The sequence below is a fragment of the Notothenia coriiceps genome, unplaced genomic scaffold (assembly GCF_000735185.1).
Source record: "Notothenia coriiceps isolate Sejong01 unplaced genomic scaffold, NC01 NC01_scaffold00024667, whole genome shotgun sequence".
Classification (NCBI taxonomy): Eukaryota; Metazoa; Chordata; class Actinopteri; order Perciformes; family Nototheniidae; genus Notothenia; species Notothenia coriiceps.
The window spans coordinates 1829514-1857189 of NW_011357368.1; the positions used below are offsets into that span (position 1 = coordinate 1829514).

At 42.9% G+C, this 27676-nt stretch overlaps 2 protein-coding genes across 2 annotated transcripts in view; one reads left to right on the forward strand and one right to left on the reverse strand.

Annotated features, from left to right (window-relative positions):
* LOC104955404 (probable phospholipid-transporting ATPase IIB) overlaps positions 1 to 4675 on the forward strand; it is a 32299-nt gene extending 27624 nt beyond the window's left edge. Inside the window, exons 9-13 of the mRNA XM_010782730.1 lie at positions 106 to 127; positions 1044 to 1140; positions 1636 to 1776; positions 3948 to 3996; positions 4551 to 4675. Of these exons, the coding sequence (XP_010781032.1) occupies positions 106 to 127; positions 1044 to 1140; positions 1636 to 1776; positions 3948 to 3996; positions 4551 to 4675 (434 nt within the window). The remainder of the gene's footprint in view (positions 1 to 105; positions 128 to 1043; positions 1141 to 1635; positions 1777 to 3947; positions 3997 to 4550) is intronic.
* A 734-nt stretch (positions 4676 to 5409) lies between these two features.
* Positions 5410 to 27676, reverse strand: part of LOC104955405 (cadherin-18-like) — a 139520-nt gene continuing 117253 nt past the window's right edge. Inside the window, exons 8-16 of the mRNA XM_010782731.1 lie at positions 26377 to 26471; positions 24274 to 24354; positions 22557 to 22632; positions 20698 to 20774; positions 16677 to 16837; positions 16290 to 16432; positions 14352 to 14464; positions 12549 to 12800; positions 5410 to 5568 (exon numbers count right to left, since the gene is read on the reverse strand). Of these exons, the coding sequence (XP_010781033.1) occupies positions 5410 to 5568; positions 12549 to 12800; positions 14352 to 14464; positions 16290 to 16432; positions 16677 to 16837; positions 20698 to 20774; positions 22557 to 22632; positions 24274 to 24354; positions 26377 to 26471 (1157 nt within the window). The remainder of the gene's footprint in view (positions 5569 to 12548; positions 12801 to 14351; positions 14465 to 16289; positions 16433 to 16676; positions 16838 to 20697; positions 20775 to 22556; positions 22633 to 24273; positions 24355 to 26376; positions 26472 to 27676) is intronic.

A 27676-nucleotide genomic window follows, 5' to 3' on the forward strand; every position in this document is an offset into this window, starting at 1 on the left:
TAGCCGCGTGCAAGTTGGGAGAGCCAGACCGCAGTTCATTTCATCATATTCCAAACGAGAAATTACGGTAGCAAATCACCCGGTTCTTTACGACCATTTTTACAGGGATACAAACCGGAGGAACCAGGCATGGAGGGAGGTGGCAGAGACAGTGGGTGAAACTGGTAGGTTTAAATCCCCAAACAGGCGAAAACCTACCAGTTTCACCCACTGTCTCTGCCACCTCCCTCCATGCCTGGTTCCTCCGGTTTGTATCCCTGTAAAAATGGTCGTAAAGAACCGGGTGATTTNTCCCTCTGCGGCTCGGCTATTATCTGGAGATTTATGCAGCCAATAAGTCATTGGTGTTCAGGGAAGTTGGGGACTTTTTAAAACAAACAGCAGTGTAATTTGTAATTTGGCATTCCCTAAATCTAGGAATTATGGTTGTGCATGTGGCTCTTTGGGGAGTTAGCATGCTAATGGCGGGTTTACTGGCCCGGCTCCCTCCCTGGCCTCCTTCTCTCTCTCCTTCTCCCCCTCATTCCTTTTACGCCTGCCGAGGAAACGGAAGGATTTCACAGCTGCTGAGAGCCGGGCCCCGGCTGGGCCCTATGACCTCCTTCTTGCTTCTTTCCCCCTCCCTCAGTCTCACTCCCTTTTTTCTGCCTCTCTCCAGCAGTCTCTTTCCTCAGGGAGCTCTTGTGTGGCTCAGAGGAAGCTGAATCATAAAGCGTGGCTAATGAATAGAATAGGGAAGGAAAGCGTCGGCCTGCTGACGGCCCTCCAGAGAGGAGGCCGGGCCCCTGAAGCCCCAGGCTCAGATAGCAGACGGCCCCCTCCAAAAGGTCAGGCTTCCTGCGGCCTGCTCCAAGGGCTTTTGGCTCCCAGGCAATGTGGCTTGAATTTCCCCCATTCTTTTTTTTTTTTAAATGGTTAAAATTCCCTGTTTCCTTTGGAAAGCCTGGCCTTTGCTCCTCTCTGTTTTCTCTTTGTCTGCCTCTTTTTCTCCTTAAATATATTTTCCCTCTGTCTCATCTTTCCTTGTCTGTTTTTAATGGCAGCCAGGGTTGCCTCAACAAAGAGAGTGTGAAGAATTTGTTATACATGACCTCTGCGCACCACCACCGCAGGCTAACAGACTGCCAGCAGCACAGCCCCGTGAAAAAATGTCAACTTGACCAAAAGGTTCCAGAAAAACCTCAGCGAGCCAAATCAGGGCTCTGCTTTGACATGCCTTTTCAAGAAGTGCTTTTGTAAGCCGGCCTTGTAATTGTGGATTATAGGACTGAGTCATGCAGACTTGGCAGGTGCCAGACACCGCATTAAAACCTAAATATCGGGTGCTGATGTTTCTTGGAATATGTTTGGAATATAAAACAGCTGGAAATAGCCAGAGAAAGGAATAAGGACAACATGGCACATGATAAACAGCATTTTCTGTTCTCTTTCTCAGGAACGTTATGTCTGCCTCGCTCTCTGGATAACCGCTCTGGTCATAACAATTGTTTTAACCGTTGTAGTGAGTTATGGCATGACCTACCCTGTCTTTTTCTTGCTTTCGTGACCCCGTGCCACTCGAAGCAAGTCCCTGAGCCAGCCCCCGTGTCCATTTGACAAGCTTCATTTCATTCTGAGCCCGTATTCGTCTTCCAGGGCCTCCGGGGCCATGATTCAGGGCCGAGGCTGTGCCGCTGCATTGCCGGGGCTTCGGTACTGGAGCGTTTAATGTCGTCCAAAGCTAACAAAGAGCCTGTGTTGCTGCCTGACGCCTTGGTTCTGGGAGACTGGAAGAGGGCAAAGCACAACACTCTGTCTTTCCTCTAAAGCCATTCGCCTCGTCTGCTGTAAGAGGAAACAGGAAACATCTCCATTCAGTCAAGTGTTCGCCCTCCATTTAATGTTCCACTCATCAAGACACAGCTAAGGAGGCGTTATTGACCTCTTCTGACATTAGCATCGGGCTACTTGACGACATCAAACACTTTGGTTGAGCATTCTTTCAATAAATACTATATTTACATGGTTGCAGCTGTTAATGCTCACTCTTAAAGATCTTCAGAAGCCGTATGCCACTGAGGTGTTATTATGAAACAATATTTATTTAAAGGGGCCTATTTTTTACATTTTCAGGTTCATATATCAACTCTGTATCCATAAGCCCCTCCCCCTCTCAACCAACTTCCTCCTGACTGCTTTTCTGTTTTGTTTTGTTTCTTTGTTTCTTTTTGGTTTTGTTTTGTTTGTCTACCCTCCCTCCCAAATGGAAAGCGTCTTTGGGTTCAAGAAAAGCGCTATAGAAATAAAAAGTATTATTATATTTGTATCTTGTGTCTCTACTGTGACATGTCTCAATGCTTCAATGTTCAAAAAGCGTTGCTGCAGCACCTATTTTCACCCTCTGTCTGAAACCAGAGCCCTCTGATTGGTTAGCTGGCCGGCTCTGTTGTGATTGGTTAATTTTGTGTGGGAGGCAAACTCCCTCTGGAGGTAGCGCATTGAATGTAGCCTTTGCAGACCATTTACATGCACACATACCTACAGTAGGGAAACCAAGAAAGCTTAATACGGCCCCTTTAAGTGTAGTTTTAAAATCTGGCTTATATCTTTCCATAATAATCTGCAGAATTCTTCATGTTTTTAGTAAACATACATGGTTGCGTCTGCCTTGCTCTCGACAGTTATGTCTTCTACCTTTTATTTGTGTACGGCTGCAGTGGGAATAAAGCGAGTTGTTGAAGGAACCAGGCAAAGAAACCACAGTGGCAGTGGAGGAGGAATTGGGAGGTCTTGGAAAGAAGAGGACGTCCTCAAAACACTTGTGAAGAACTAACACGCATGCCAAGGACAGCCATCTGTGTTTACAAAATGATTTGCGTTTCTCTTTTTGTCTCTGTCGCTCTCGCTCTGATTCACTGTTCATTCTTTACATATGCTGCCTTTGTGCCGCGTAAAATACAAGCATGGCAGTTAAGGACACTCGGGCCCTTTGGGTGGAACATATGCTCGGCTCTTGCAGCTTTTTACAAGTGCGCGAATCAGAAGATCTAAAGCAAAGGAAAAATAAAATCTTGGCTTTAATCAGCACCCCCTATATGGGCTGATATGACTGGATTTCCAATATTAATATTATCGTCCAGGCACACACATTTCTTTGCACAATACCAGGTTTTGTGTGGATTTACTGCTTTTCGCTCGGTGGTTAAACATTTCCCGTCTGTCCTCGGAACATGTGTAAAAATGTATGGAGTGTTTTGATTTAAATGGTGCTTGCCAGAATCATATTCATATGAAGCAGAAAGGAAAATACCTCAAAGTGTTTAGTCTACAAGTCTCCACTATCACCTCACAGCGAGATGCCTTCACGTCCATTCCACTGAGGTCCGTCAGATCCACCGTCAGTCACACATCTGTAACAACTGCTTTGACCCAATAACTGCTCATGTTGTTGACAGGTTATCTGTTTACTCCCAGAACGAGCTGATATTGTCTTTGATATTGATTCTGTGAAATAAGGATATTGCTTTCGGATTAGAACCACATTCTATTCATGAGATGTGTTATTCCATACAAAAGATATTTCAGAACAAAATGTGATTTTCTGAGCGTGCGTGCAGGAGCCTTTGTGCTCTAATGCTGCATGGCCACCGTACTGACTTCCTCGTCTCTGACAGCATTTCTTAGGAGGGTTTTCAGGTGGCACAACAGTGCCACCTAATGTTACCTCGACAGGAAAGAGCCAGACAGGGACCGTCGGGTACAGAGGGAACTCTTCTTGTTGGCTGAATGGAGTATTTAGATTGAATGTATGATGATATCTGTGGCAGCTGGCCTTCTCCTCCATGCACTAATGGCCACGTTTGGGTCCGAATAAGGCTTTCAATGGCAGACAGAAATGATTTTGATACGTAATAGCATTAGTTTAAATTGGACAAATCCACTAAATGTCTGCCTTCTTGTTTTTCCAGGTGTCTGATGTAGGATCGGAGAAGCTCTTTTCCCCCACCACACCCAAAGGTAAGACCCCGCTCTGTTTTCTCCATTCCCCCTTTCAGTCTTCATTCAAACAGCAACTGGGTTCCTCTCCCCAAATCTCCCCCGTCTAATCCTACAGCTTCCATTCAGATTTAAATGTCAGCAGACATAAACAAGGTCTGCTGACGACATATGCATCCATCTTTGCCTGAGCGCAGAGTGGCATTTCTTGGACGACCCCGCCAAAGGCTTAGCCCTCCTACATATTGGTTCATTAGAGGGGATTTAGAGCCTCCCTGCCACATGCTCCCACAAATGGGAACTTCCCTGAGGCAATACACACTCTCTGACAGCAGGCCTGGACCATAATGGATGCCAAAGGAAAGAAAGAGCTTTGTCAGCCCCCCAGACAACACACAAGTCTCATGTGTGTGTTAACATATGCACACATGTGGATTATAAGGCTTTTGCTTTTGTAGGTTCATGCATGATCTCAAGTGGCCATCAGACTGCACACATGTGTCTGTGTGTACAATGCAGGCATAGCATGTCTGCACCTGTATACTGAGTACATGTAATGATGCTTGCCGGGTCAGAGCAGGGAGAGAGGTGTCAAGTTGTGGATGCAGGGAGGGAGGAGAGGCGTGATCAGCGACTAGTGACAGAGAGCAGCATGCAGACCCCGTCCCCCCAGGGCAGGAAGCAGGGAGAGGGCCATTAACACAGGCAGAGGGAGAAGGACGTGCAGAGGCAGAACACTGTAAACCATGGACATGTTAGGGGAGGGGGGGGGGACATCTGCAGGACAGACTGGAAAAATATTATCTTGCCTCAAATGGACTAATACAAAATAGTAAGGCAACTCGGATGTCAAATATAAATAGTTTCTCTTGCTTACTATTTTATATGATCAATGTTTGTTGAATATATGTTGAGTATTCGGTTAAGTCTTGACAAAGGTAGCAATCATTGGCAAACTAACTATAAAGAGTATACTGTACATATGACCATGGTAAATACTGTTTTCTTTGGTAAACAGCCTTCTTTTACAACAACAATCTTGCTTTGTTTTTTAATTTCTGACAATGACATTTCCAGACATATTTGTAGTATTGGCATTAAATCTACTTCCTGCTTTTCTGCACTCACAAATATATCTTTGTTTACCTCCATTTTAACTCCTTAGAACATCCCCTTTTAAAGCTAGTTTCCCTCTCAACAACATAGGAAAGTGTGGCTTGGTTAAGCACAGTAGCTCTGACTGCTAAGTAGAACAGCATGGCGGACACAGAGCAGAGAAACAAGCTGTCGGCTGTGTGATGCAGACGACCTGTGACCAGCGTCTGCCTCGCAAAACCGGCGTTCACAATGACTTTGAGTCTTGCATGGTTTAGAAAACAACTAGACCGCGTCAGACTCCATCTCTCCTGCACCGGGCTGTCAGCTGTCAGCGGGTTATTTCCCCTGCATGCCCGTACAGAACAAGGCTGCATGTAAACACAGCACAGCTAGTCCAGCCACATACACAGCCTCCGTCTCCAGACTCTCTCCCCCTGTCTGCTGGCGCACTCTGTGGATCATGCTAATGTGCGCCGAGGCCTGAGGATTAGGACCCTGGAATTACATCCTCACAATCACATCAGAGTTTCTCCTGATTGTCACACGGATCAACCAGATCCGCTTTGGGGTGGTGTGTAAGAATGGTCACCAGATTAGAATTAGGGGTTATAGAGGGTGAGGCAGCAGAGTGTGATGAAGTGATTTGGTAAAGATGCCACCCGCCCGCTTTCTCGTCTCCCATTCCAATGTTGTTGTTTGGAGCTGTAATGGATTCTAGGACAGTGTTTGTTTTTGGCCTAGACTGTTTTTTTTCTGTGTGTGTGTGTGTGTGTGTGTGTGTGTGTGTGTGTGTGTGTGTGTGTGTGTGTGTGTGTGTGTGTGTGTGTGTGTGTGTGATACAAAGTAGCCCACGGGCTGTTTTCCTCTGGTTCAGAATGCCGCGTATGTGTCCCATTACCGTTCTCGCTCGCGGTCCTGTGGGACCAATGAAAGGCTTTCCTCTGATCAGCAGGCCTGTCGAGCTGCTAGACTCTCTAACAGACACACACACACACACACGCATTATGGCACACATAAATATATAATGCTGCCAATGATGTTAAGCTTGTACATTTCTCTTGGTAATGAGTGTTACTCTTCCTTGTTTTCGGCATCGTGCTCCTTCCCTGAACTTTATTTTCGTGAGCAGTTACGGGTACAAGCGGTTGAGGTTAAGTCCAAATTGCACACAGGCCCACAGTCTGTCATGCTAATGAAACGGTTCGGGGTTAATAGAGGAGAGGAAAGACCAACATAGTAATCAGTGAAGTCAGAGCGCTGTAATTACGCACACAGAACATGGTTTTGGGCAAAACCCAGACACCATTGCCTTCTTTCTCTCCTATTTACTTTTCGTCATCTCGACATCGCAAGCAAACAGTGCAGATTATACAAGTTAATAGTGTCTGTAATAACACTGCAGTACTCTTTGGATGTTGTTTCCCAAACGCCAGCACTAGTTCTGCTAAACGTCTGTGTGTGTTGGTGGTTTGGAGGAAGGTACAGCAGAGGGCAAGCGTTATCTAACAGCTATCGGTTTCTTGTTTATTTCCTGTCTTAAACCTCCTGCAATTATTGATTTCCTGGAGGATGGCATGTTTAAGTAAAGGCGCTGGGAAGACTTGTGCTCCACTCTGGGCTTCTCTTATTGAATTGCAGGTCAGAGTTTACTGTTGTCACTTGCTTGGAGGCGAACGAGGAGCTAAATGTAGCTGCTGAGCGTGCACAGGGCACCTCCACAGAGCTCAGAGAAACACTTCACTCGGTAGGCCTTCTTAGAACATTTCACTATGCTGCGCCTATGGAAGTGGTGGGGAGTTATCACCGAGCTGTCAGCGGCTGGGAATATCTCTGAAGAGCACTTTGGAATCTGCAGTCAGTATGTTGAATGTTGTACAGTATCTGTGGGTTTAAGAGCACGAGTATATTGTTCTCTCTCAGCCTGGTTTCCTACCTGCCGTGGTGTGGCGGTAAACCCCGTGAAGTGTGCGGTCCACCAGACAAACCCGGGGCATCTTGGGATAGCAGGAGAAAAGATTGGTCGAAAACCCATTTCTGAAGTGGATTTGTGCCCTTGTAATCCTGATTAATTTTGACCCGTTGTGCTCATTTTAAACAGAGCATTACAGTAAGCGTGAACACAGCGAGCTCCGGGGCGAAACCAGGAGCTTAGCGGCTTTGGGAGGCTTAGCTGCAGATGGCATTTTAAGCCGGACTTAATAAATTGTTTCCATTAAACTTACCGGCCCACACATACTGGATTAGACCAGTGGAACAAAGGAAGGAGAGAGCAGACGAAGAAGCAGAACACACACACACACACACACACACACACACACACACACACACACACGGCCATCATGCACATCTGACTCTGTAAGCATCTCTCTGAGGCCACATGAAAGGTGAAGACAGGGGAGATGGAAGCTTTTTGGACATGAATGCAAAAATCCTCTCACTTTAGATCTCGTGCTCGTCAGGGATGTTGGAGCAATTTGCTTAATTGACACAGAAGTAAACAAACAAACAAAATGCATAAACCATTTAGCTCGGCAGTGGATTTAGGGCTTATCCTCTAACTGTTTATATATAAACACATTACCAATGCTGTAGCTTAAGGATTTAGGATCTGCCCGTACACTTGTTTGTTTTTTCTTTACAGCCCTTTTTCTCATATATCAATCTTCCATTCTGGGAAATCAATTCCTTATGGTAAAACCCCGCCTCTCACCTCTTCTATCCTCAACGCGCCGTACCTCCTTCTCCCATTGGCTCATGGCTCGCTCCCTAAGCTCTCATTATGTGCTACACAGTCCAGGGTCCCTGTGTCGAATCGCTAATCAACCCCCCTGCCTGCAGACCTGCTCTCTCAAAAGGTGCTGAGTGGCCTTTGTTCCGCCACTGCTGTTTGCGGCACGTCAATAAAAGAGATGGCCACCTCCTCCTCATCCTCATCCTCCTCATCCTCATCCTCCTCATCCTCCTCTGTTACCTGGGTCAGCCTTAGCTACAGCCCTGCTGCAGTGCAAGCTTACAGAAAGTGAATCGCAGTCCCACCTGCTGGATTCTGAATGCCAGAGAAGGACGGTGATTTGAGAGGAAGCGGCAAGGTCAGGGGCGGGGGGGATTGAGGGCGTCTCAGCCATAGTGAAGTGGATGAGAGTGCATGTTGGTATTCGGCCGGGCGGCTCTCCTCTGGCCAGGGCTGTGTAATGTATCACCAAGCTGGACTGTTCGCAGCCTCTCGCCCATTAAATAATGAATGGAGGTTGACCCTCTGACCAACTAATCAGCTTTTCACCGCCGCTGAATCGGGACCGAGTGGAAGGTAGATGGAGTGTGTGTGTCTGGCTGGAGGGCAGACATGTTGTTGGAAAAACACGAGGGCTGCTGCGCAAAGGCTTCCCACAGCCAGATTAGCAAACGCTGGAATTGAAAGCAGCCATCACCGCTGAGGAATCCAAGCCTGGCGAGCCTCGCCTCCATCCTGACTCTGATTTGTCTGACAAAGTCCAGGCAGCTTGCAGGACATGTTTTCTTTATCAAGAAGACAGATGTTTCTGTATTGACGTAGCACTTATGGTGGTGTTAGGGCACTGTGAGAGTCACACTACTGTATGTGCAAAAGGGAGATAGAGGTTTAGGATGCATAAAATAAACCTCTTGACTCTCACATCTATTGTTGCTGAGCTTCAGCAGCAGCTCATGCGTTTATTTCGATATTAATGGGGCCCTAATATTCTCATTTTCAGGTTTATATTTTTATTTTGTGCCTCAACTGTGATCTGTCTGTCAAAAAGCTCTTTATTTCCTGTGCTGCAGCACCTCTTCTCACCCTCTGTCTGAAACCAGAGCCCAGTCTGCTCTGATTGGTTAGCTGGCCGGCTCTGTTGTGATTGGTCAACCGCTAAGAGATGTCCCGCCCCTTAGCCTATCCAAACAATGTGTTGGAGCGCTAGCCAATAGAAGCGCAATCTTTACGTAGTGATGTCACTATTTTCCGGAAGTAAACAAAAGCCTCTTGTAAACGGTAGAAGCTTCTAGCAAAGAACAGAACGGGCTAGCTAGCACTCAGATCAGGGAGAGGACTACTTGGGGGCAAAGCAAAGAATAATGTCTTGTTTCTTTATTAATCTCTGGGTTGTTACTGTTCACAGACACAGGGCAGTTTATGAGCTTGGTGATTTGTTTGTGAAGGAAAAGGCTGATATTAATGCTCCCTTTATTGATAGTGCTAATGCTGTTTGTGCAGCCATCCCTGTCGGAGAGATGAAAATAAATAGGGAGAGCTCGGCGGAGATAAGACACGTGTTTAATTATTAATTGAGCCATTACTGACAGAGATTGCCTTTTTTGATTTAAAGCAGTAAGGCCTGCTTCAGGGACAGAAAAAGCAATTACAGAATTCCCAGCTTGCACCACCGCTGCTCATCGTTCTCAGAGTGAGAGGAGACAAAACACTCCCCCACACACACACACACACACACACACACACACACACACACACACACACACACACACACACACACACACACACATCCATTTTACACCGCTGTGTTCCATAAATTATTTTAATTCTTCTTCAATATTTATAGCGTTTTAAATTAAGATCACACCGTCATGTAGTATTTATGTAGAGTGGCAGCCAGTCAAAGAGACCACGTTACCCACAATCCCCTCCATGGCCTAGCACATGGAACAACTGACTGAAGGGAATTGTTTGGTTTTGCTTGATTCAGGAAGTCACACTGCACCGGCTCTTAAAGGCCGCCTGTTTTTAAAGCCTGATTTCCAATGCTAGCAATTAGCCGGCTTGTAAAATCATTGCTGATATGTCATACTTTCCCTATGTGCACTTTGTGGCCCCTCTAGAGCACTATTACGTCCATTAGAAGAGTGCAGAGTGCCCAGTGTGCATGAAATATTAACTTAGCCCCTGTTAGAGTATCGGGTCACTGCCTGTTGAGCTTTAATAGTGAAACAGTCAGTGTTTTTGTCCCTCTTGTCCCCGTCAGGATGTCTGACACCTGTCACTCAGTCCTATCAGCGCCTGTCATCTGCCATCACAGGTGGTGATCTCCGTCACATTGAAGGCTGTGTGATTAGGCTCCATTGTGTGCTGCTGCTGCTGTGTTCATTGACTGAATATGGATCTAGCTTTAGCTGTGCAGAGGGAGCAATTACAGAATCACTAAAGGCCGTGAGGGGGGTTTGAGGATAAGTTGTCAGGGGCATGACCAGCATTTTGGCTGCTGCACTTTAACCATACATCTTCAGCGTATTGGATGAAGGAAAAGTGAATATACTGAATCACTTTAGCAGCAAACTGTGAACTCAAAGCCATCTCAACGGAGGCCGGCGCTCCCCTGAGGCTTTCACTGCTGTCTTTTCAGGTCAGGTTAAATGATAAAATGCCATCCAGGCCTCTCCTCGCACATGATTCCCCTCACCTCCGCTAACACACCAGCAGCAGGGTTGCACGCAATGCCAACAAAAAGGCACATGTGAATTTATGCGGTGGCTTTGACCCACGGCTGACACTTTCTATTCAATTTCTATTAAAGCAGCAAGCTCAAAGCAGAGAGAAGGATGTGGAAATCAGGTTAGAGGATCATCTTCATTCAGATCAAATGAAAGGATATGATGGGTTTTTATGCTAAGCTGAGCATGCAGAGAAACGTTAATTCAATAATGTACTATTATAAGCAAACAAATCCCATTGACAGCAGAGTGCTATGCTTCTTAGCAGCGTCTGTGTTCGGGTTCCTTCTTAACTATAAACCAAGGTCTTAACGAGGTTTTATCTCTCCTGTATTGTGTTTTTGTGCAATCTGTAAAGGCTAAGTTCAGTACCAATCACAGCAGAGCCGGCCAGCTAACCAATCAGAGCAGACTGGGCTCTGGTTTCAGACAGAGGGTGAAAAGAGGTGCTGCAGCACAGGCAGTATGAGAACAATAAAGAGATGTTTGACATGTAGGCATTTAAATGTCACAGTAGAAGCCCAAAATACAAATTTGAACCCAAATAAGATACCTTATCACTCAGTGAAACTGCCAGTTACATCCAATTGGAAATGATGAAGCACCCACTTCCTGGACATGGCAGTCATTAAAGTCTACAGTGGAATGCTCTTGTCTGATATTACGAGGGTCAAAGGTCACAGGAGGACTCTGTTCACCGGCAGGTCAGATGACCTCTGCGACCGCCCACTTCATCTCCTTAATGATGGCTCATTACATTAGAGAGGCTGAGCAGAGAGCCAGGGCCAAACAAACTATCACTAACAGACGAGCAGCAGCCAAGATCTGATGCTGCAGTCAATGAGAGTGAGGAGACAAGGAGGGAGAGAGGGGGGGGGGCAGAGGAAGAACAAAGAATATAGTAGAAGGGGAAGGGAGGGCTCCAGCTACAATCACAGACCTCCACCTCTCATCGTCTCTGGGAGAAAATTAAATATTGATCAATCCGAGCAGTGTGAGACAATACAGAGAGGGGAGATAGAACGGAGTGGGCCGGGATATAAATAAATATATACATCAATTCAGAGGGGGAGGACAACTGAGATTTATCCCTCGCCACCTTTCTATCTTTATTTTGATTGTTAGATAGCTAGACTCTGGGTTCAACCCGAAGTGCCGCATTCTCACAAAGGCTCTCGCATGTCATGGGTGACAAACGTATTGAAATGGGGGTGTATGGGGGGATTAACTACCCCTCAACACGCATTAAACATCTCTTTAAAAACAGATACTGACTGTTACTTTATCTGTTAAAACATCTTTCCCTGTTTTCCAGATTTAAGTATAGATTCTCCTTGGGTTTCTCAATTGCATAAAATGATTATTAAGGCCTATATATAAAAGGAACGGTCAGAGGAAAGGAAGCGGTAGTGATGCCTTTAGGGATCGTTTTCACGTTCTACGAGGAGCAGTAAATCCACAGGAAGCAAGTACACACGGTTAAATAGCTTAACCTCTATGAGGGGATCACGACCTCTGACTTTGTGTTCATGAAATGACTATTATGACAAACCAGGGTTATTTAGGATCACCAATAAAACATGAAGACAGAAAAACACAGGCTGTTCTCCTGAGAATCTCACTGTTTACTCTGGCCAAAAGGGCAATTGGTTTCAACTAGTAGCTGGATTTGATCAAAATATGAGATTTGTAATGATGCTTTGAAAACAAGGTAATTTATTTTGCTAAATGAAACCCTAAGCAATGGGAAATATTTAGCATAAAGGGCAAAATAAAGATAGTCATTAAGATTAGGTGTTTATGGAACTAGCATGGATTATTTTACCATAGGTTAAAACACAGATTTGGAGTGGAGTACTGAACCCATTCAACCAATTCAACTACAATAATGTGTTGCAATTTCAACTACAGAATAATCTTTGGCAGAAACCTCTGAAACACTAAGTTATTAGTGAACCCATTGATTCCTTCTAAAGTTGAAGGAGCTGAAACTGTTTCCTGGATGTCATGTTTACCTCATCAGGGCTGGAGGCCTGGTAGGCTCGGTTGTCATCACTGAAGTCCTGGTCGGCCTCAGCAGACTCCGTCTCTCCGTTCACGGCGGCATGGGACTCATAGACCGGTGTGACGTTGTGGCACAGGGCGATGGCCTTCACAGCCTCGTGGATGCGACTTCTGACGCTCTTGCGGACCTTCGGGCCCGAGCTTTGGGTTTTCCGTGCTGGAGTGGTGCCGCTGGTGTTTCCATTGGAGGGCTGGGAGGGCGGCTGAAATAATGTGAACCACGGAGTCAGAACATTAGAAAATGACTAAAAACTGAAGGATGCCTGCACATGGCAACTAGGTTGAATCCTACACTGGTCGCCTATTCACTCTGACACCCCTGTTCAAGATAAACGACTCAGCGAAGGGAAGTGTTGTATCACCGTCTTTATCGTGTCATATCTGATTTGAGCACCTTTTATGTGTTCCGCTGTTTTGACATCAGCCATCAGTTTAACTGGGGGGTGACTAGCGGAGCAGGCAGACAGCCCACTGTGCCAGCTGCGCCTGACGGGGGCGACGCGCTCTGCTGAAGCGTTTGATTTTGGCTTATTATTAACCTTCAGTCCTGCCAGGCAGGGAGGAAGGGCAGTGGGGGATACAGTATGACAACCTTCATGGAAAGAGACTGAAAGATCAATGAGAGACGATTGGGTTATGTTGTCAGACAAGTTAAGCATTGGAGCACCATGAAGAGGATGCTAATGATATTGCTAGATAATGAAGTATAATATCAGTTCAACAACACGTATTTTTTTAAAGATTTATAATATTAATCTTTAAAAAAATGAAAGAGGGGGGTGAATGTGTGCGGGAGGGAAACTCCCTCTGGAGGGAACTTTGGGATTTAAGCCTTTGCAGACCATTTACATGCACAACAACTTATAGAACACACTACAGGGAAGGGAAAACCGCAAAAAAGGACCATTTTAATATTTTTTGAAGATTTAAAGTAAAAATAAGTTTTAGTTAAGAAAAATTGTGTGTAATAAATATATAAATGGCAACAACTGTTCATTTCTGCCCTAATCTGGGTGGATTGTTTAAATTAACAATAGTGCTAAAAAAAAAAAAATGATAGCTTCCTATAATTAAGTCACTGTTACAGTAAATAAAGAGCAACATAGTAAAAATAGCCGGTCAGAGGAATTGCTTCAGCCGCAGCTCTAAAAAGGACTCGTCATTTTTCATTAGCCGAGATTACACATAAGGGTGTGGGGCAGATGGTTTCAGTGCTGAGCAGCTGCTGGAGCTGGCTGAGTATGAACAATATCATTCTGTCAAGAGTGCAGCCAGATCTGAGCCACCCGGTGAGGAAAACACTTGCTTACAGTACGAGGACGCGCTGAGGGACACTGCCTGATGAATGAACAATATGGGCTTCTTTCCGGGAAATCTTATCCTTAGCTCAATATAAAAATTGATCAATGTGATCTACAGGGAGAGGCGTGAATAAGCAGAAAAACACGAGAGAACAAGTTTGTATTTAAATGTATCCTCTCCACGACTGGAAACACATTTTTATGTTGCAAGTGACACGTTTTGCTTTGTTTTGATTGGTTCTGTCCAGTTTTACATACTGGATGATGTAGATTTAACATCATTTATTGGAAATTCATATAATTGTATAGCTAAAGGGAATAAAAGTAGCGGATTCATTCCCAAATTAGTGCTCACACTTGCTATAGTTTTCTGGATGGTGGTGGTGTTAATGGTCAGAATGTTTACTGAACAATCCAGTTAATTAAGGAATTATAAACGGAAATAAATCTTACCTGTGCATATGACTGAGCTATGTGGCTCTGTATCTCGTCCATGGTGTCCGTGCCGTAGGATACTGTTCCCAGGTGCAGCCGCTTGAAGACCATTTCGTTCTGAGTCAATGTGCCTGCAGTTCAGAAGAACCAATACAATGTCACAAACCAATAAATCATAAAGAAATTACCCAATCATTATTCCTTTATTGAGGACTGCTCTCATTTCTGTTATAGCAGACCCATCTTAAGCATAACAAGTAAAGCCCAACTGATACTGTATCTTTAAGGCTGGTGTGTGTAACACAAGTATTATCTTTGTGTGACCAGGGTGCATACTAACTGGGAAAATTACAGTTTATAAAAAATAAACATGTCAGTGTTCTCTAGTTGACAAACTATAATAACCTTTTTAAGTTTATTTTGTTTGCTATTGAATTTAGACTATAAGAAAATCTAATGTAGGTAAATCAATAACTTAGGATCTTCTGCTCTGTACACATAACGTAATAAGATAAGTATTATATATAAAATATCAGCTGTTTAAGAAATGGGTAAAAAAAAACATCAAAGGTGTCTGAATCAAAAAGGCACTATTTCATAGCAAAATAAATATACTTAACATATCTGAATTTAACAAGCACACACACAGCATGTATCACCAGTGGACTGCCCACAATGCATCACTGTGTGACTGCCTTCTCATTGACCTAATCTCATTACCAATATGGAGTGCATGTCCTCTCTTACTAACAGACATTGCATACAAAAAGACTGAGTGAATGTCCAGACACTAAAAAAACAACAACTTTGTAAAACAGAGCAATGGCTTGTTTGAATGGATGTGGGTAGACAGAATGTGTGGCGATGGAGCTTAAAGCTGATTAGAGGGCATCTCACTTCCAAAAACATTAGAGACGGGGTTAACCAATTCTCTCCGATTGATTGTTTGTTCTTCTTTCCATGTGCTTTAACTATCAACCTGGACAAATAGGCTCTACAGCTAATCTATTCCTACCTAGATCAGCGGGGTAAGACAGAGGAGCATGTTAGGAGCACAGCAGGCGTTTATCACTGAGCCACATTGACTAGAATTAGTAAAGAGCAGCCATTTGTTATTAGACAATCAGGACATGATTGTGAAATGAGAGAAGTTGAAGGAACACACATTAGGGAGATTTGTTGGACCTTTTGTCCTTTCTTTTACCTCAGAATGTGTATAACTTAACCACAATTAGGTGGCTGAAACTACATTTGAATACAAATGTATAAATACATTAAATAAATAAGTTATTTGTTTATTGTTAAGCAAGTGTCATGTGTGTGCTACACTAATAATTGCATAAAATCTACAAACAGTGTTACCGTGTACATAAAATAGAGTGGTGCAGTGACGCATCCTAAAACCCGGAAGTAAACTGCGCATGGGTTCCCTCGATAAAAAAGCAATGGGATTTCTCCATAGGATTTTGGAAAATAACTCGTATAAGGTCTGTGGATAAATGCACCTTTTGTTCAGTCGGATAATATTACCCTACTTTTATAATTTCGAATCATAAATCTATCGATCATAAATCTAATCGATAGATTTATGATTCCCAGAAGTTAGCATCACAAGGGCTCCCTTTGAGAAAAAGTAAACTTTCAAACATTCTCCAGAAGGGTTTTTACTGTAAACCGTAAAATAAAATGTGAACCTCGTGTTTACGACAGGCCTTATTTCAGGTACCAAAAACATAAAAGAAAAACCCACACAAACCAACTAAATAGGTTTCGGGTTTTAGGATTCATTCCTGCGCTACTCCTCTAAAGTCGGACCTTTATTGTTATGATGATTCCAACATCATTTTGTTATCAAGCAGAACAGCAAGAAGAGTTGAGCCTATACTTGGATGCAAAATAGTTGTTGCTTTAAGTCAAGAACTGTGAATGTAATATTCAGGGTGTATGGACAACTACCTGTCTTGTCTGTCAGCAGATAGACCAGCCGGCCCAGTTCTTCTGGGATGGTGCTGGTTCTCACTACAGTGCCTGGGATGTTTTCGTCTTTCATGATCATCCAGCCGTAAGCCGACTTCCCCATGTCCAGATTTACACGCAAACTACCCATAGGAAAATCAAAGCTGTTATCTATCACAGAACTAATAATAATACAACTGTGTCAAAACTGCAACACAAAATGAATGAAATATATTCCAGGTTCTAAAGAATGTCTTGTACAAGAGGAAACAGACGGGAAGCTTGGGATTCAAAGTATTAATCGAATATTTATTTTTTCTTTGTACAAACATGCATATTTTATTTTGCCTGTGGTCACACAATATCAAAACATTGTAAAAAAAGTACCTGATAGGGATGATGTAAGAGAAAAGCACGACAAATCGGAAAAGGTTGCGAAACCAAGGACCCACAAATCCCTGCACTGCTACCATGACAACAGACAGGACCACCTGGGCCAGGAACAGAGCCTTGGTGAGGCGGTTCAGCTCAAGGTCCAGTAAGCCCACCTATAGAGACAAGAGGTCATAGGTCAGACATCACTTCTTCATCATTGTCCTACTCATTTGCCATTAGCATGGAATTACTCGTAAAAATACATCGTGTGTATTAGGTTTTGATTCTACAGTCCATTGTGGGGTTTTCCTTCAATGGGATTCACAGAATTACCAGTAAACATGGTATTTATTTTGGTCATAAATTGTGACAAGAGAAGACTATGTAAGTTCCCCATCTGCTCCCAAAGCCTTACAATATGCTAGACAGAGAGCAAAAACAAAGCCGATGAAAAACACTCTTAGCTGCAGGCTTTTATCATGCAAACCATGTGTACGACATAAATAAGTTTGTTTTGTAGTTGCTTTATTTCCATACTGAAGTATTGTCTTTCAATACAACAGAAGGTCAAAAGGCCTCAAAAATAAAGTTCCCATATTGAGATTGGCTTTATGGAAGAAAAAAAGAAAGAAAAGACAAAAAAGGGGGGGTCAGAATTGTCTTTTATTTTTCGAGTGTATCTCCCAGCCAATGGAGCATGTGGGAAAAAGATGTCAAATAAAGAAGTGCCCTTCCCCTTTCTGGCAGCGCTCGCAGCAAAGCCCTGTACACAGAGGGCTTTCTTCTGACGCACCACGCTTACAAAAACAGCAGAACATAACATCTCTCCTCCCTCAAATAAAAGGAACTGCTCTGAAAAGAAGGGGAGGGGGCAAGCACATATAAAAAAGCAGCAGAATTCCTCCGCTGCCCAAACCCCCACCAAGCCCATTCCCCTAAGGACTGCGAGAGCCGGGGGACCAGTGTGACTGATTTATCCGTCGCTGTTAAACTCCCAGTAGCAAGAAAAAAAAAGGAAGGGTAACGAGAGCGAGTGGGTGGGTATCTCCCCACCCTGCTGCTTCACTACATGGTTGAGCTATTGAGAAAAATAGGGGGTTTGGGTGGATTAAAATGAAGAAAAATTAAGACAGAGAGCACGCCTGAAAAGCAAAGGATCGCCTTCTGCTCGAACAATGGCGGGTCTACATTTTTCAGAGCCTTGCCGGGGATCAGATGAAGTCATTATTCATTCAGTCAAGGGGGGGGGGAAAGGACTCAATTACCTCAACCTAAAGATGCTATCAATGAATTAAAAAAAAAGTGCATATTTTACCCCATTCATCTCCAAGCCATTAAAAGTGAAAGGAATGACTCGATCTGTTTTGTGGCTTGTATTTATGTGTGTGAAATCTGATGGACATGAATATTCATTGAGTTAAAAGCAAAGAATATCAGGAGTTCAGTGAGTAAGTAGCGCTTTGTTAAGGTGCTTGAGACACCGGTGAATCATCCATCCATCCATCCCTAGTCAACCGCTCATCCGGAGACGGCTCACGGAGGTAGCAGTTCCAGCAGAGGGTCCCAAATTTCCCTTTCACTCGCCACATTAAGGTGCTCCCAGGCCAGCGTGGAGATGTAATTCCTGCACCTGGTCCTGGGTCTGGCCCTCGGTCTCCTCCCAGCCGGACAAACCGGGAACACCAGGATAGAGAGGTGAACAGGTGGCTCCTTTCAACGCGAAGGAGCAGCAGCTCTACTCCAAGTCCCTGCCGCATTTCTCACCTTATCCATAATGGACAACCGGAGTAAACCAATTTCGTTCGACTGCATTCAAGACAGTGTTTCCATTAGAAGAAAAATGTTCGGAGAAAGGTTTAACTACTTTTTACTTGGGCACAGCCGTAGCAGCCAGGTCGCACTGAGCAAAGGGGCATGTACAACGACAACAGTGGATTTGAGCAAAAGGCAGCTTGTGAAAGGCCCCAAATACGAACTACAAGTAATATTTTTCCTCGCGATATAAAGTCCTGAAGCTCCACTCCGGTGGCACGGTGTCTTGTTGCACGCTTATGGCATTGATGAGAACGGCTTGTGTTTGATCATTTATACAAGACAATATGACTGGAGGATTAGAATTTGCTGGACTTTTAAAGATCTTTCCGGTCAAAGTACGGTGAGTACCGGCTACCTGAAACACTGGTTCACAATCTCGTTATTTTGTTCATGAGCATAGCTGAGAGTAGGAATGAAGACGGTCCGGTAAATTGAGAGCTTTGCATTCTGGCTCAGTTCCCTCTTGGTCACAACGGTGCGGTAAAGCAACTGCAATACCGCTGCAACGATTCTCAGGCTCATCTCCCGCTCCATTGACCCCCTCACTCAAGATACTTGAACTGCTTTACTTGGGGTAAGGACTCATTCCCTACTCTGAGTGGACAGTCCAACTTTTTCCTGCTGAGAACCATGGCCTCAGGTTTTGAGGTGCTGATCCGGTGAATCAAGGAAAAATAAAGTGAAATTGACTCTTGAGGTCTTAGTAAACAACTTTTTCCAAGAGTTTGATAGACATGTGAAGAGTAGAAGAGTATTGAGAGCTGGATATCTACTTCAAACTAACAATCTTTATTGAGCAGCAGCCTCTTGTCAATGACATTGTTCTGCCTCTTTACTCAGACAGAGGTCTGTCTAACAATACCGAGACAAAGAGTGAATCTATGTCTGACGTGCTGTCAGATTGATCAAGTGCAGGCATTGTCCCCAGCCGCTGTCACAACAGATTATATGAGGCCAAAACGTTCTTGTGACTTTAGCCACACTGTATCGACTTTCTCCCCCAATCTCCAGTCTCCATATTGGCACTTCTGACATCATCTCCTTGAAATATTGAATTCCTCTCAACTGTCGAGCTTACACAAAACAGAGGCCCCCCCACGCTCAGTTCGACCGGCCACATCAGCGTTCCTAATAAAAGACACTGGTGTCAAAACTGTGCCGCAGTAGGAAAGGGTTGTGTTGTGTCACGTAGAGCTTTAATGGTGCAGGCAATTGTAACTGTGTGTAAAAGTAATGTAGCAAAACCACCACCTCTATCAGTTGACCCGTGTCTTTCTAGCTCCCCTATCTTCCAAGTAAAGTCTTATATTTAGAATCAGATTTCCATTCACCTCCTCAATCTGAGGACAAAACACTCAATGGGGATTCTGCGGGATTAACTTTCTGCTGCAAATGTCATTTAAATCCTCGGTTAGTTAATTTCCCTTTTGGTTAATTAGCAACTGGCGTTGACCTTTTGCATTGACAGGTCCAACTTTATCTAGAAAGTCAAGGTTAAAAAAGCACCTCGCTACAGTGATTGATTAGTGATTAGAGGCAGGGGGAAGAACGATGGCATGGAGGGGGACTTGGAGCAGATGTTACTTTGTGTGTTTCACCCTCTGCAGCTTTTTCTAAACATTTATGTTTATACTGGCATACGATTCAAAGATTTAAGGGCTTTATTGTCATATGCACAGTAGCTACAGTGTAGTTTTTAGAATGAAAATCTTGTTTTTCTTCTTATATTATTTTTATTTATGAATTACAAGAAACTAAATTAAGTGTATCTGGTTTGTAAGGATGTCAAACCAAGATATCCCTAATTATTTTTGTTGCCAAGAAAATCGTTACATCCTATGTAGAAAGTAAAACATATACTACGAAGTGCATTTAGTTTGAATAACAAATATTTCCTAATTCCAGACTCAAAATCTGACGATTTGTTTCTTTTTTTTTGTCATTTGTGAAAGTAAACATTCAGGTGTCATATTTGGCTTAAGTACATTTGGTAGTTTTTTTTAAAATGTATTTATATTTTATACACTTGAATCATATGAATCGATATGTCAAGAAATGAGTTGGCACATATAAAGAAAAAGGAAAAGGATCATATATACCATCATGACGTTTTATCCTTCTAATAACATGATTTTTTTTTTTTAATTAAGGCATCCGCGACCAAAAACAAATCCCATAACTTGCCGTTTGTTCTTGCAGAAACAGAAAAAGTATTCACCTTGTTCTTGGCAGAGGATGTGTTCAGTACGCTTCTGGTCTCTTTGCCTGTGTAGATCACCACCCCTATCACCGTGCCTGCCAAGGAGAGAGACAAGGAAAGTAATGCTGCTCATTAACTGCACCCAACCCCCGCCATCACACACACACACACACACACACACACACACACACACACACACACACACACACACACACACACACACACACACACACACACACACACACACACACACACACACACACACTAAGGCTGAGCCTTGGCAGTTGTCCCATTGCCACTCACGGCAACAGACAGGAGTTTAATACGCTTAGACTCTGAGGGCCTCGGCCACCCGATGGAAGCTCATAAAAGCTGATCAATACTCTGCCATCTTTATTTGGCAATTCATTACGGTGGCCTTATTACGGAGGATTAATGAGTCATTAATATTAAATTAGCTTAATGGGGGCGCAAAGCCTGAAATCCCCGAACTATAAAAATGGCAAGAAAGTAAAAAATGGGCAGAAAACAGAACAAGTAAAGTGAAGAGAAGAAAAAGACGATTGGAGAAGAAAGGTGATGAATTGATGAGTTTCAGAAATATGTGACAAATGGTTTGTGACTCAGCATGCAGAGGGGCTTTAATTTGAATTTGCGAACGACTAATTCTCTTGTCACAGCTGGACTGGGGGCCTGCATTGGGGGAATACGTTTTCCAGTTTTTTTTTGTTATAGCATCTATCAGGTGTAATCAATACAACAGGCAAGTCAATTCATAATGAAAAATATGCAGTTAAAATATGCTATGATAGTCAGATTAACTTCGGTGGCTATGCTCACATCACCCATCGAATACCAGGGATACGTTAATAACGGCATAATGATCCAAAACAGTGTGAATTCTAATGGAAAAAAAAATAAAAAATATTCACTTGTGCGGATGGGAAATGTGCATCAGGGGATGTTGCTTGTGTGACGGTGAGTTATTACTTTCCACCTGTTGCCGAAAAAACAGTGACGTCATGACGTTGCACCATTTGGGATCTTGGAGATGGAAAGCGAAACACGTTCTCTCTTAGAACTAATTGAGAACTAAACAAGCACCAGCACGGAAATAGAACTAAACTGATTTCAGTGGAAAAGGGGTTTTCAAGTGCCCAGAATGCCACTAGAGGCAAAAGAAGTGTCCGTCAAAGAGAGGCTTGTAAGGACGAATGACATTCCTGAGCAGAGATGATGTAAGGGGGTCAAAGTCAGGCTTTTTCTGCTAGTGTGTGTGTGTGTGGTGTGTTTGTTCTTCTGGTCAAGGTCAGGCCAGAGGGGAGAGAGACACCGCAGATCAATGGTGTGGCCGCCGACGCGAGCTTCACAAACACTCTCAACTGACACGAGCGTTTCTGTGGGGAATGGCTAAGTTGGAGCGAGGGAAGATTACCTCAACTGTGGGCATTCTCAGAGCTCTTCAAACAAGAGCACAGCAGTAACAAAGCCTTCAAGGTGTAGACCCATGAAGCGGGGATTGCTATTTGTTCATTTTTTTGATGTTGAATAAAACTGTTGCGTAGGGTTTGAATACATTAGTGGGAATATGAATGTGTCCCGAGAATTGCTCACAAAAACAGGCTTATCAAAACATACTTTTAAATTCAGGGTTACAGTATTTTAATGAAGTCTAAGGTTTGCAAATAGACTACCAATAGTAGAGTTTCAATGGGCAGAACTCCACACATAACACTCAACATGAACACAGTCAGAAATGTTACAGTCTTCCTGGTAACCAATACACTGTGTCTGCAATGCATAATCTAGAACAGTATTATACAGTATCTCATCACAAGATCAAAACAGACTCAAATAAAAAGTGGTCATTTACTCACCAGATGCGACGACTGTGCTGGCCCACAGAGTGTTTTCAATGCTCAGACTCTCGTGGATCTGAGGGTCAGCATCTTCCTGCAGGAAAAATAAGAAGGAAATAAATGTGTTATAATTATGTGTATTTTTGTTTAAGCTTGAAAGAATACTGCAAGGCCGTATTTTACAAATTGTAGCAGGTAAGCTGTGAGACTGTATGGGCACTGTATGCCGTTTAACCTCCTAACAAACAATGATTTATAGGAAGTGTAGTTCAAAAACGTGTTTGTGTAGGTTTTAACTGTAACAAACTGTAAGTCCCTTAATAAAACCCTTTTGAAACGATTTCTGCAATCAGCCAACTTCTAGTTAGTATTCAATGTTGCCCTGCGGCAGAAAAGAAAAACAAAACCAAGACAATAGAGCCATGAATTTAGCTTTTAGACAGATAAATTGTTTTAATAAAAAAAATGTTTTGTTTGAATTTAACTCTTTCATTTATTGGTTTACATTTTCTTCACAACGAGCTAGATGTATTTGTTTAGGTGGATGACCAACATAGTTAAATGTGTATATATATATTTCGCATTAAGCTGAAATTTGCGCAATAAAAATATTTTAGTAAATGATAGTCTTTTTTTTGCCAAATCACTTAATCAAGGCAAACAAAACTGTCCTGAAAGAAAAAACATGTCAGCTATACCGATTTGAGCAAAACAAGCTCAGTAAGAGTGCATACATCGTGAGCAGAAGGACCGGCTCTGCTGTGCCATTAATTTCCACAAGCACCTGACACAGTAGTGCAGACCGAGGCAATACAGTGGTCCCTTTATCAATACTTTCACGAGATTTGGCATGGCGATAGAGGCTGCTTTTTAAAACAGTATAGAGAGTGCACGTAGATGAGATTTCAGTGATAAATAAGCCCCTGGAGAGCCTCTTGTTTCCCCTCCCCCTCCCCGCTTTTACCCTTCTCTCTTAAATAAAGACGGTTGAGTCAGGAGTGCAGAGTCAAGGCTCCAGTTTCGGCTCAAATTGCATGCCTGATATGATAATTATGATACCTAAGCACCCACATCCTGTCAATCCCACTCGAACATGGGAAGAGGCGCATGAAAAATAAATGGCAGGTTGCAGAGTGCTTGACCGCCCTGACATTGGTGTTCATAACTGCACAGGGTCTCAATAAAAGACAGCAGAAAAAAAGCCACCATATCCGCCTCGAGGAAAAAAAAAAGGAAAACCCCTCATAAATAGGTAAGTTCATTTAGTGCGAATCTGTGGGAACCCATTTTTTTCCCATCCTGCCAGGACTAAAAGCACACGCTATGCAAAGGAAGGCCGCGGAGGATGAATGAGCGGAGGAAGTGCTCCCTCACTAAGCCTGGTGTGTGGCCAAGAGTGAAGACGGGCCACAAAGCCTGCCTTTGTACCGGAGCTCTCCTCTCTGTGGGGGCTGCGCTAATCTGCTATTAATAAAAAAAAAAAAAAGCAGAAGAAGAAGAAAAAAAGAAAATCACTGAGCAACAAGCAGAATGGATGGAGCGGCGAGAAGCTGCCTGTGATGTAAGAGGTACGCCTGCTGCAGATAACAACGGGCCCAGATGGACACACAAGCTCTCATTGTTGCCGCTTGTCAACACACTGCAGTGATACACATCTTCCATGTCAATCCACTTTCTATAGGAAAAACTCTGCATGTGTTTAACAGGTTATAAAAATGTCAACGAGGTACTGTACCCTTGTGAAGTTCCCCTCGAAGCTGTGGATGTCCAGCTGAGGCTTCTGGGCGTAGACATAGGCGCTGATGGAGAAGAGATCCTGAGACAAGGAGGGGGACGGAAAGGATTTAGTAATCATTTATCAAAATAAAACTCAAGCACAGTCGTATATTCTTAATTAAAGAGCCCTACTATACTTTTGGGGTTTTCCTTCCCTGTAGTGTGTTCTATAGGTTTGTGTGCATGTAAATGGTCTGCAAAGACTAAAATCCCTGTGTTCCCTCCAGAGGGAGTTTCTCTCTCACACATTTCCCCCCTATCCCCCCCCCCGAAACGCCTGCATTGGCACTCATTTGTTTACTTCTGCATCATAATGACATCACTACGTAACACTTGTGCTTGTATTGGCTAGCGCTCCGATGCAGTGTACGTGATAGGCTAAGGGGCGGGACATCTTTAAGCGGTTGACCAATCACAACAGAGCAGGCCAGCTAGGCAGTATGAGAAAAATAAAGACCTTTCTGAACATTAGAGCATTTAAAGATATAATAAATAAATATGAATATAAACAAAGGTTTTAAAAAGTAATACGCTTTAATGTTTGCTGTCTGTACATTAATTAATAATAATAATTATAATTAAATAAGTTCAGTGTCTGTTCAAATCCTATGAAGATAGAAACCCACTCGAGCATTGAAAATCCAATCCTAGTCTTGGAAATATACATATCTATTGTTTTGTTATTTGAATCATTATTGTGGGTTTTAATATTTGGATTCAACCAAACGTAATGATATAAGCATGTTGAAGCAGTTAAAAGAATGGAAAAATAACCTTAAGAAAGAAAATCATAAACACTTAATCATAAGTGTTTGATAAACTGTTCCTTTAAATCATCCTAAAAAATGTGACTGCAGCCTTTGGCCTGTGTAGCACCTAACACCGCCTCTTTTTTAGCCTCAAGTGGAACAAAATTGATTGTCAATATTAAATAATTCAGGCAGGCAGCCTCTGCAGCGGTGTGCTCAGATAGTGTTCTCCTGCTGAACACGGCAGAGCGGTTAGAGAGGAGCAGGGAAGATTATTTTACTGAGGCCCCAACGGAGAGTAGTGTTGCTCCAGCACTTCACAGAGAAAAGATCAGAGACTCAGAGATCAATGTGGCTGCTGAACAAACGGGACTTATTTACTCATTTAGAGCTGACACAGGGGTATAATAACACTTAAGGCCAGTGGTGGAATGTAACTAAGTACATTTACTCAAGTACTATATTAAAGTTGAACTCTGAGGTGTTTAAACTTTACTTAAGTATTATAATTTTCTGTTACATCTACAGTATGAGCGATTGTACTATTTACTCCATAACTTAAATTTGACACTTGTTGTTATTTTATTACACAAGTAATGAGAAGTGATTATCTGTTACATATACTTTTCCCCACCACTTCTTAATTCTTAATATTGGCAGTACAAGATGTTCGTGGCTTTGAAACTTAGCCCAAAAAAATTAATATGTATATCATTGTTTTTACCTTAAATTGACAACCTTGCTTTTAGGTACTCTTCAAAGTAATATTGACATATCCAATAGTATTTAGGAAAAAAATCTTTCAGTAATAATCTGAGACGACAGTTCTCTGTGTGCTAACTTCTTAACATAAATAAATTAAGAATCACTTTCTGTGAGAATAGCACCATATTGATCTGTTTTACTACACAAAGAGTTAGTATTATAGGCTAAAACTAATTGTTACAATAACCAATGTAGGAAGAAGGTTGTATACAGGCTTAAGTGAGGACAACGCTTGCTATCTTCTCGTCTCTTGAAACCTAATATGGACGTCACGGCTCAATCATCGAATGACTTGCTGCAACTTTAATTCTCTGATCACACTAAGTGGCAACAATCGTCTGAGCTGAAATCTTAAGTGTTGAGTATCTGCAGTTAAAGGAAGCCGCCGTCAGGTTCACAATGTTCCCGCTGTCCGTCATCAGTGATTAGGTTTCCATCACAACTTCATCAGATGAGCAATGCTTTTAGTGATAACACAACACTCATTCACTCGTGCTCAATCCGTTTGTCTGTTACCAGAGATTCACTACATCGTAATGTATCCTCACCCCCACTGCTGGGAGCCGCTGCGTGCAGCACACGGCGACCTTCAGCTTCCAGTCCGTTTCTCCGTCCAGCTGATCCGTTCTGATGAAACAGGAACCTGGAAAAAGCAGGACAGAAATTCTATAAATACTGTAAGTGTCAGTGGTGGAATGTAACTAAGTACAATTACTAAAGTACCCTACTCAAGTACTATTTTGACATACTTGTAGTTTACTTGAGTATTTCCATTTGATGCTCCTTTGAACTTCTGCACTTCCTTTCAGAGGCATTTTTAACGTAACTACATTTACTTAACAATCATAGTTACTTTCTAAGGTGGCCGACAGGTGCAAACTCGTTACAACGGCCCAAAACACTTCTATGTAGAGAAACCCACTGTAGCTTAAAAAAAGATTCAAATATAAAAACACAAATGCGCCAAAACACGTGCAAAGGAAGGAACATCTTCACCATCTTGACGAAACATGTGTAGCATTACTAAAAGAGCTGCATTAACAAAACGCTGCAAGAAGCTCAGACAGCCAGGACCGGAGCATTTGTTGACGTTTGGGGATTTTAAAGTTTGGAAAATGTCACTGGAAACTTACCTAAAATGTAAATTTAATTGGGTTATTATAACAATCTGATCTCATGATTCTTCTAATATTATTGGGGACCTGCTGTAAGCAGGCTAGCTCATGTAGCTAACCTAGTCATTTCAAATATACTGACGGAATAATTGCAATTATGCAACAGGCTAGGGTCAGCGAGAGTGGCAGATGGCCAACTTTATAATCCCTGAACCTCAACAGGTGCTTCGGTCCCAGATGTGTGCGATACTTTTTAGTGTCCCTGTTTTCTATCTGTTTTGAGCTTAATAATACTTATGAACTTCTACTTAAGTAACATTTGTATTCACGACTTTAATCCCGAGTATGAAGCAGTCCCAGTATTTTTAGAACTTTTTAATTTTTTACTTTTACTCAAGTAAAGGATCTCAGTGTATTTTCTATCTCTGTGCAGAGTAAGGGTAAATGCTACAACAAAGCCTAACAGCCCGTCCACACACAGGCATGAAAAAAATCTTGAAAAATGTTGATGCTGGGCGTGTCTGAAGCTTGGCGATTTTTTGCGAGCAACGCGACCAACAACCAATCACATGAATCTCTGAGACATGCCAAGCAATNCACCAATGACTTATTGGCTGCATAAATCTCCAGATAATAGCCGAGCCGCAGAGGGAGAGCAGAAACCCTCGCCATAAGTGAGACATTCACTGCGAGGCAAAATGCATTTGCTGTCACAGCAAAGAAGCAAAAAGGG